Consider the following 10,851-nt stretch of genomic DNA (forward strand, 5'->3'; position numbering starts at 1 on the left):
TCAAAGACCAAATATTACAGTGCCTGCATTAATATTTAGCACTTTTAACTTTTTCCACATGGAATTGAAATGGACATAATTGGGATTTTTGCCATTTCATTTAGACAATATGTGTAACAAGGACTCAAGAAATTTCCCCTTCCCTGTCAGCAGATGCTGTACTCCTGACTTGTAGCGTGATCTCTGACACTCACGCTCACTAGTAGGTCGTTTATTCCTGGTTCTCTGATCATGGACTTACTGATTCCTAGTGTTTTGTGTAACTTCTGTTAATTGATAAAGCTGTGCTTTATCTTAGGTAAAGACAATAAAATATGCGTTTACAATTATTATCATCATCGCAAAAGCGAATGTCTGCAAGAGAAGCAATTTATTAATCAAATATTCCATGTTTCTTCATGTGCTTGATCAGAATTGTTATGTTTTAAAGCCCACTATCCTGCATAGCTCACTATCCTGCACAGTTTATAAGCTGGAGCTGCAGACAATGTAGCTCATCAACCATCTGAAACTATGATTGTCAAAATGTGGGCCTATGCATTGTGTGCATCTCATCAGATATAGTTATAGTTTATTTATGCATTACAGACTTTTACATTTCCCAAGTTGTGTATGTGTGTGTTTTATTGGGGGCCCTTTTTAAATCGTTTGTTCCCAGCCCAGGCAATATACTCAGCAGGTACTAACTATAATAAAAATAGGTAATAACTACTGACTAAGGATTTTTAATTTTGCAGGTTTTTAAAAAAAAAAAAATTCCAGGATGATTAGAAAAGTATAGTTTTAGTTTTTCATGTTACTCTTTTCCTCTTTGATTCATGCAGTCTGAATATACAGCAACAGTAACACTTAATGTGTTAAATCATTTACATATCCAAACATTTCCAACTCAACATGCCATCTGTCAGTCCTAATATTACCATGTCCTTGTCCTTGTTATTTTTCTTTGGAAACAGGAAGTTTCTATCAGCATCGCTATATAAGCAGCACCACTTACCTGAGTGTTTTACATCAAGCAGGAAGAGACTCCTAATTAGATGTAAGTGGAATTTCGGTGAGGTATAACATATAAGATGTTTATTTCATTAACAAAAGCCGTACTTTTCTTGCAGTGCATCAACTATGGCTCGCCAGATTGAAGTGGTGTTACTTCTTATTCTCGCCACAGCAGCAGCAGCCTTTGGTAAGATTCTTCGCTGTTAAGCAGGATATGTAAACAACTAAAATGATACACTTGCAGGAGTATGGGAACTGCAAAATTTTTATGGGATAGTATAGCTATAATACATCTGTTTGGTTTTATTTTTGCTTGTTTAACAAAATATCATATTATTAGTGAAAATATGACTTTGTTCCTATTCTGTGATTGTTGCCAAATTGCTGTGATCTCTTAATGTTTTTTGAACATCAGAATCTGCCATCTGTACATATAAGAAATGTAGAGAAAATAATTTACCAAAAATGAACCTTTACCCATTTTCCGTTTAAGTTAATGTAGTGAATCCTCAGTCAGGTAATATTAAAATTAAAGGCTTGAAAATCATCAGTAGATTAGTCATTGTGACCATCAGCACTAACATTTCTCTGTCTTTTTCTGGTTTCTAGCGGCTGATTTTGATAAGATTGTGAAAGGTAATTAAAATACCTGCAGAAATCAACATAATATTAAGAATCCCTCATTAGTACTGTCTTTACAGATTTTTTTAAATGTAAAATTTAAAATTTTAATACGGTGTGACCACAAATTCATATACTGATGCCTCAAGTAAATATATTAAGGCCACAAGTTAACATATTAAAGGTGCAATAGTCAGTTTTTTATTATTTCTTACTTGGACAAGTAACTTGTGTCCCTGTGTGCAGGGAACCAACCCAGTTAATAAAAGAGTAAAAAAGAATTTTTGTAATAAAAGAGTTAATATTTAAAGGCATCATATGGATACAAACTATGTTGATGTTATTGTTATGTTGCTTATGTGTCCTGCAGTTAATTATTTGGTGGGAATTATCAAACAAGTCTTTAAGAATATGATTCAGCTGATGTGTCCTAATGGTATATCCATTTGACAACACCAGTAACTCCAGTATATCTTTATGCTTCATTCTAAGATTGAAGTAAAGGTGACATCTCCATGCTTAGGTTCCTGTTACCAAAATAGTTTAATTCAATTGATTTTTCTGTTCTAGAGTTGCCACAAGTTAAGTATTTAATGGCCAACTAATAGATCCCACAAGGTTAACTTGTGGCCTCAATATATTAATTCATTGTCACACCTTAATGTAAACAAGCTATTGACTAATTTTGTTTTTTTAATACCAATGAGTCAGAAGCTGAAGAACGTCGAGTAAACAGCAAATGTTCCACATGCTGTCCATTTGGCTGGGTGAAATATGAGAGACGTTGCTTCACGTACTAATCCACCAGGATGGACTGGGCTTCTGCTGAGGTTCAGTTCAATTCATATCAACTGTATTCACATTTGTAAGAAATTGTAAGAAATGTTAAGGCTTATTTATTAGCATATCAGGGGTGGAATGGGTATGTATGTGTACGTGTGTGTGTATATATACATATATATATATATATATATATATATATATATATATATATATATATATATATATATACACACACACACACACACACAGAGACACACATACTGTGCAAAAGTCTTAGGCACATGCAAAGAAATGCTGTAAAGCAAAGATGCCTTCAAAATTAATTAAATTAAATTTCTACATTTTCTAGGTTTCTACACTTAAAAAAATACTAAAGAGCAGTAAACCGTAATAAATGAAACAAAGTGAATATTTGGTGTGATGACCCTTTGCTTTACAAAAAAAATAATATTTAACTGTACTTTATATACATATAAAATATTTAATTAGGTTGTGGATTGGCAGTGATCCAACAGTGTAACAAAATTTAAAAAAAAAAAAAAAACTCCTTACAATATACAGTATATAACTGCATAACTGCAGTTAATGAACATGCAATGATGCTACAGCTCTTTTTCTTTTCCTAGAAACACTGTCTGAATCTCGGTGCGCACTTGATCTCAATACACAGAGAAAATGAATATCAGCTGGTTAAGGCTCTTATCCGTGCTCATGACCCCCAGGAGAATCCAACATGGATCGGCCTTACTGGCTGTCAGAAGGTTAGCTAATAATAAAACACTTCCTGAGCTCAGTCAAATATGTGAGCAGGAAATCAAATAACTTTGTAGTGCCTGATTTATTGACTTAAACATGGTCAAATGAAGAACCTCAACATTTTAATCAAATATGACAAACTGTGTAATATTACAACCTGTCTAATATGGACTTTCCACTGTTCATCCTTTCAGAGGAATAACTTCTTTTGGTCTGATGGCACCAAAGTGACTTTCACCAAGTGGAATCCAACTGAACCAAATTTTCTATCTGGAGAGGGCTGTGTGCATATGAACTGGTCTAGTGAGTAGAAACTTCCTTCTGTAGCTGTGTTTAGAATCTATCATTTATATCTTTGGTTTAGTGATTCATTTTGATTTGGATGTCATGCAATGTATAAGTCTATATTCCTTCTTTTGTCTGCAGGCAGTAAGAACTGGAATGACATTCCGTGCGATCAGACCTATTCCTTTGTGTGCGCCAAGAGTATTAACTGAAATGCTCCCAGCCTCACCAACTATAATGCAAAGTTGGAAAATTTTTCCTTGTCACTGATTGATTTACAAAAAACTGCGGCAACCTATCATAATTACAGCAATATTTAAAAAAATCTAAAAAAAAAAATAATGATAATAAAAAATTTATTTCATTAACGGTTCTCATTTTGGTGTCATTCTTAAATACACTCTCAGAAAAATAAATCCATCTAGCACATGCAGTAATCATGCACATAGTCTGTACCATTTGTTTGTCATTAAAATAAAAATCTGCACTTGCATCTGCCTCAAAGGAGTAGTGTTAAGAGACATAAAAAAACAACACTTTTTTAAGTTGTACACTGGTGCTGAATGAGAAAAAAGAAAATGAAATAACTGGCAGCTGGCCTGTTAGCTCAACATGACCATTTTTTTTGCTAACCAAGTACAAGAGCATGCTATAAGGGCTAGCTGGTAACTAGCAGCCCAGCTTGGAAAAATCTTTTGCAGATGAGTCTGTATGAACCTGTGCCTTGAGAAAGTTGTTACTATAATGTGCCCAGAAAAGATGCAAGAATTTAACATTAAAGAAACACAGTTGCCTGACAAATCAAAGATTTGTCAACCAATCTAAAGCAGCAAGTATCAGGTAAAGCATGTACCTAGCTTTTCATTCAGTTGTGTGTGATGTAAGCACTGATGTTACAGACATGGCTCAGCTGTTAATTTTTAGCTACACATATATGTGATCAAACATTTTTTTACGTCTTAATAAAAGACAGAAATCTAATAGGTAATGGTGAGGAAGCTAGTCCGTATTTGATAAAACACCCCACAGTTGATGCTCCATCCATGCTTAATGTGTCACTGTCATGGGACGTGTATCATCATCAAATGTGTCACACTTTTTTAATCAGTCTCCTACATACAATTAATGTGTTTGATTACGTCCTGGCTTCTCCCTCATGGCTTACAAATGATTGCGCATAAACTCATTACGTACCTGTTTGTACGTTCTACTGTAAAGGGCCATGGCGCAAATTATATGATGCTCTCTCTCTCGGACCTGTACCTCATGCCCCTATGCACACAGCATGCAGCTAACTTCCTGTCTCTTCACTTGTTGCTATCTATGAATCTCATTTCAGTTAGTCTTAGTCATCTTACCAACAGATCATTTCAGTTATCTGCATCACAGGAAACATCTGTCCAGTTTTATACCTGCAGTAACAGAAGTTTTTTGCAATCTGCTTCTTTAAAACATCCTGATAACACAGACTATAACATGGTCACTAGTACTAGAATTATTAATGAGTGACTTTCCTACAGAGAACAATGGGAATTTAATGGCTACTTGTTTTTAAAGTTAAAATGATTCAGATCTTTAGCTATTTAAGAGTGATTAAAAAACACACATGTAAAAAAGAACTACATGATTTGAAGATCCATCAGTGGTCCAGATTAACCAAACCCATTATTTTGATTATTTGAGGCCCAAAACAATTCAAGAGCTGCCTTCTGATTTTTAATTGTTTTCTCAAAACCAATCTTGCAATAATACAACATGCACATTCAGGGTATGAATAATGTGTACATTTAGGCAGGACTAAGTTCAGCAAAACTAAACTAATGAGCAGTAGCCACTTCATCCTCATTAAGGTTGCAGTGGGTCCAGAGCTTATCCCAGGAACGCTGGGCACGAGGTGGGATTTCACCCTGAACTGGACACCAGTCCATCGCAGGGCAGCTTGTGTAATAGAACTCGAATTTTGTTATTGACAAAATGTAATTTTCAGCAAAATTATTGTTGAAGTACCCTACTGTAAAAAGGTATTTTTGTAAAACATTATAGAGAGTTTTTTTTTATTACTCATATACTGAAGTCACTGCAGACAAGTATGCCCATCAACTCTCCTTCCATACCTCTGTTAGATGAGCAAGAGCTCTAAGATGGACAGTATGTAGTTCTCCTATGCTATTTAATTTTTTGTAGACTATTTTGAGATGCAAATATACTACACTTGTAGCACACATAAATGTATATTGGGACATTTACTGAGTAGTTTCAGCTTATAACCATAACTTGGAATGAAATTATCATGCCACATTGTGCTGTAGCTGCATTGTAGATGTTGTTGCATGTTTTGTAAGCGTAGATACTGGGCATTTAGCCAAAAAATTATGACACAATCACTACAAAGATGCTAAAACTGATTGATTGCTCATCATGGCTGGGGATTTGTTGTTGGGGATCCATTTCTTAAAGAACAAGGGCTGGCAACAAGTATTCTGCAATCCTGTGTCAGGCGGCAGAGACGGTGACAGTTGCAAGTTAAGAGCAATTATTGTGAACCAGGCAAACAAATCCCAAATGTTAAGCAGAATCAAAGTCAGAGTATAGGCAGAAGTCAAGTAATTTTCAATTAGAGTTAACTGGGCAAAAGACAAAGACATAAACAAAATAACCAGAATCATAACCAGAACCAGAACCAAATAACCATGAAAACTAGTGCAGACTAGCAAGGCTTGGCCTCAGCAGTACAGGACACTGAGCGTATACTTGACAAAGTGCAAAGCTGAAGTGAGTCCTTAAATACTGTGGAGAGTGATTGAGTAATTGAGTGTGTGCAATAAGAATGAAGGCGAATGTGCATTCTTTTCTAATTTACTTACAATTTAATTACGAATTATATTATTGCAACTTATATAAAACAACTTGAATGAAAAGTAGAATATTCGAAATATTTACATGAATTTCAGAGCTTCTTAGTATTTTGTACATCCTCTTTTTGCTTTGATGACAGTGTGCATTCGTGCTGGCGTGGATATACAGTATATATATACACACACATACATAAAATTTTTTAAGCATAAATAAATAGACGCATAAATGCACAAATAACATGACTCAGCATATTAAACCACCCTGACATCGCAGAGGGATAACCAGGGAAGCTGTCCCAGGCTCTGGCTAGGTGACGTATCAGGAATGTAGGCCTACGCTGCATTTGTTCATTAGATAAGTGAATATTTCCACTATGTTTTTAAAAAGGTTTGGTCTTCATTTTCCCGGTAAGAGCTTCTACAAGCTGAACCTTTTTTGGCTAATTACAGACATTTTCTCATAAATAGGGCTATTAGTTAGTTTTAACCAAATAAATCAAGCACACAAAAAGAAAAAAGGAAGAAGGACTGGTTAACTCAAGGAAGTGAGTGCATGGCAAAGTTCTTAAAGCAATATTAAATATCTCATAAGAATTGTAGTTTTGCCTCACATTATACTTTTCCTCTTTAATCCACGCAGTCTGAATATACAGCAACAGTAACTCTGAAAATGTTAAATCATTTCATGGAAATGTCCAAAAATTTCCACATCATGTCCAAACATTTCCAACTCAACATTCACCATTTGTCAGCCTTAATATTACCGTGTCCTTGGCCTTGCATCTTAAAGGAAAATTTTGTGTATGAAATAATCATTCACTCAGTAAGTTCAGATGATTGTTATTTTTCTTTGGAAAGAGGAAGCTTTTATCACTGACACTACACTATATAAGCATCACCACTTCCCTCAGTGTGTTACATCAAGCAAGAAGAGACTCCTGATCAGACGTAAGTGGAATTTTGGTGAGATATAACATATAAAATCATATTACATTAAAACAAATCATGCTTTTTTTGCAGTGCATGAAAATTCAGAACTATGGCTCATCAGACTGCCGTGGTGTTACTTCTTATTCTTGGCACAGCAGCAACAGCTTTGGGTAAAAGTCTTAGCGCAATTAAGCAAGATACTTATAACTAAAAATGAAACATTTGGGGATGTTTTATGTGGTAGTGTAGTTATAATACAGCTGTTTGGTTTCTTTTTGCTTTAACAAAATATCATATTATTAGTGAAAATATGACTTGGTTCCTATTTTGTGATTGTAGCCAAATTGCTGTGATCTCTTAATGCTTTATGAACATAATCAAAATCCATCATCTGTACGTATAAGAAATGTAGAGAAAATAATTTACAAAAAATGATGACCTTTACCCATTTTCCTTTTAAGCCAATGTGGTGAATCATCCACCAGGTAAAATTAAAATTAAAGGCTTGAAAATCATCAGTAGATTAGTAATTGTGACCACCAGCACTAACATTTCTGTCTTCTTCCGGTTTCTATCACCTGATTTTGATAAGATCGTGAAAGGTAATTAAAATACCTGCACAGATTAGCATGCTATTAAGAATCCCTCATTAGTACCTTCTTCACTGATTTTTTTTTTTTTAATTTTAAACTGATTATTTCCTATTACAGAAGTTAGAAACATACAAAGCCACTGATGTATCATTGTGGTTATTTTTAATAAGGTGTGACTACAGATTCCTATATTGATGCCACAAATTAATATATTAAGACCATGGTTTAACGAATAAAGGCCACACGTTAATTTACTGCACCAAAAAATTAGGACAAAAGTTAATAGAAAAAGGCTGGAATCTAAGTATTTCATGGCTGCAAATTATGTTGACACCTGACCATCACACCCATCTGCTTTTTGAACAACCCATTCCAGATTTAGTCCCCCTTAGTTGATATAATATCCTCCACTCTTCTAGGAAGGCTTTCCACTAGATTTTGGAGCGTGTCTGTGGGGGTTTATTCATTCAGCCTCAACAGTATTAGTGAGGTCAGTCACTGATGTCAGGCAAAGAGGCCTGGCACATAGTCGGTATTCCAATTCATTCCAAAAGTGTTCAGAGGCGTTGAGGTCAGGGCTCTGTGCAGGCCTCTTGAGTTCTTCCACTCCATTCTTAGTTCAAGTGAAGGGAAATTGTAACGCTACAGCATACAAAGGCATTCTATACAATTCTGTACTTCCAACTTTGTGGCAACAGTTTGGGGAAGGACCACATATGGGTGTGATGGTCATGTGTCCACAAACTTTGACCATATAGTGTAGATCTCTAGAACTCTTGGCCTCAATATATAATTACTGAATTCTAAACATAGGCTTTTATTAATTGTATATATTTTTATCATTAATAATGCAGCTGAAAGTGAAGGATACAGACAGTGTGAATTTGGCTGGAAGTACTATGACGGACGTTGCTTCATATATAAGGGCACTGCTATGGACTGGGCTTCTGCTGAGGTTAAATTCATTTCGATTGTATTTACATTTGCTGTCTTAATAGAAGAGTAGGAAATTTAATGAAAGGCTTATTTATTAGCATATCAGTCGTGGAATGGGTTTGAAACATGCAGTTAAATGTGATATTAGCAAAAGGCTGTGAACAGTAATAGCACAGGACAGAGAATTAAGTTCTTTTTATTAAAATGGAGACGAATAATTTAATGTCTTGGTCTATATGTACTTGCTTAGACAGTTTTATATATACTGAACATTTTAAATTATAAAATTAAAATTATTTATGAGATTTATACAGTGCCAGGGAGGCTTCTTTACAATATGCATAATTGTGCATAATAACTGCAGTTAATGAACATGCAATGATGCTACAGCTCTTTATCTCCTTCTAGAAACACTGTCTGAATCTCGGTGCACATTTGATCTCAATACACAGCGAAAATGAATATCAGCTGATTAAGGCTCTTATCCGTGCTCATGACGCCGAGGAGAATCCAACATGGATCGGCCTCACTGGCTGTCAGAAGGTTAGCGAATAATAAAAACACTTCCTGACTGAGCTCAGTCAAATATGTAAGCAGGGAATCGTATAACTGTATAGTGCATGATTTATTAACTTAAACATGGGTAAATAAAGAAACTTAAAATTTTAATTGAATGTTACACCCTGTGATGGATTTTCCACTGTTCATCCTTTCAGAGGAATAACTTCTTTTGGTCTGATGGCACCAAATTAACTTTCACCAAGTGGAATCCAGGTGAACCAAATTTTCAGTACGGAGAGTGCTGTGTGCATATGAACTGGTCTGGTGAGTAGAATCTACCTTATGTAGCTGAGTTTAGAGTCTATCATTTATATCTTTGGTTTAGTGATTCATTTTTGATTCGGTTGTCATGCAATGTATAAGGCTATATTTGTTCTTTGTCTGCAGGCAGTAAGAACTGGAATGACATTCCATGCGATCGGACCTATCCCTTTGTGTGTGCCATGAGTGTTAACTGAAATGCTCCCAGCCTCACCTCACCAACTATAATACAATGTTGGAAATTTTTTCCTTGTCACTGATGAATTTACAAAAAAACCTGCAGCAACTTATCATAATTACAGCAATAAAAAATCTAAAAAAAAAAAATAATAAATTTATTTCATTAACGATTATCATTTTTTGTGTCGTTCTTAAATACACTCTCAGAAAAATAAACCCATCTAGCACATGCACTGATCATGCACATAAAAAAACACAATAAATGGCTTCCTCTTCAGGAAAAGTTCCAAAACGAATACTTTCATCACAACCATCCAAAGAACCCTTAAGGCAGTGGTTCTTAAAGTGGGTTCTGGGGACACCAGGGGTCTGAGAACTATAATATTTGGAAATCACCATGTCTCTGAGCAGTAAAGCTAGATGACAATAACATGACCAACATTTCACCAGCATTTTTTTCTCAGGTAGATGACACACTTGCTTTGATTACCTTGTTTCTACAGCTCTTTCATTTTGTTCATTGTGTCCCCAGATACACTCATTGTCCACATTACTAGGAACACCTGTACACCTGCACATTCATGCAGTTATCTAATCAGCCAATCATGTGGCAGCAGCGCAATGCAAAAAAACAAACAAACAAACAAACAAAAAACATGCAGATACAGGTCAAGAGCTTCAGTTAATGTTCACATCAAACATCAGAATGAAGATTCTGTGTGATCTCTTTGGCTTTGATTGTGGCATGGTTGTTGGTACCAGATGGGCTGGTTTGATTATTTCAGAAACTGCTGATCTCCTGTGATTTTTACACACAACAGTCTCTAGTGTTTACACAGAATGGTGCGAAGATAAAAAACTACAGATAAAATTGCTGATTACCAGAAAAAAAGAACAGTTACAATAGAATTAATGAATGACATCAAAAAAAGTCTAAAATTTAAAAGCAGAATTTTAAGGTCAGCATATGCATTCTCTTTAATTGATCAATTTGTATAAGCAGTAAAAAAAAAAGGCACAGCTCTATCCATTAATACCAGCACAGTTTGTATGATGAGAAGACATTTTAATGTAATTGGGCATTGGCTAATTAT

At 35.0% G+C, this 10,851-nt stretch overlaps 1 protein-coding gene and 1 pseudogene across 2 annotated transcripts in view; both read left to right on the top strand.

Moving 5' to 3' along the window:
• The first annotated feature begins 1,021 nt into the window (after positions 1-1,021).
• Positions 1,022-3,746, top strand: LOC113547230 (lactose-binding lectin l-2-like; annotated as a pseudogene).
• A 3,350-nt stretch (positions 3,747-7,096) lies between these two features.
• LOC113547277 (lactose-binding lectin l-2) overlaps positions 7,097-10,851 on the top strand; it is a 35,048-nt gene continuing 31,293 nt past the window's right edge. Inside the window, exons 1-6 of one of the 2 annotated variants that reach the window (XM_053233508.1) lie at positions 7,097-7,244; positions 7,317-7,396; positions 8,674-8,774; positions 9,164-9,298; positions 9,472-9,580; positions 9,704-9,933. In XM_053233508.1, the coding sequence (XP_053089483.1) occupies positions 7,336-7,396; positions 8,674-8,774; positions 9,164-9,298; positions 9,472-9,580; positions 9,704-9,774 (477 nt within the window). In that variant the 5' untranslated portion in view covers positions 7,097-7,244; positions 7,317-7,335 and the 3' untranslated portion in view covers positions 9,775-9,933. Of the gene's footprint in view, positions 7,245-7,316; positions 7,397-8,673; positions 8,775-9,163; positions 9,299-9,471; positions 9,581-9,703; positions 9,934-10,851 lie in introns of those variants that run through there. The other variant, XM_053233507.1, reaches the window with a different exon arrangement.

The sequence above is a fragment of the Pangasianodon hypophthalmus genome, chromosome 4, assembly GCF_027358585.1.
Source record: "Pangasianodon hypophthalmus isolate fPanHyp1 chromosome 4, fPanHyp1.pri, whole genome shotgun sequence".
NCBI lineage: Eukaryota > Metazoa > Chordata > Actinopteri > Siluriformes > Pangasiidae > Pangasianodon > Pangasianodon hypophthalmus.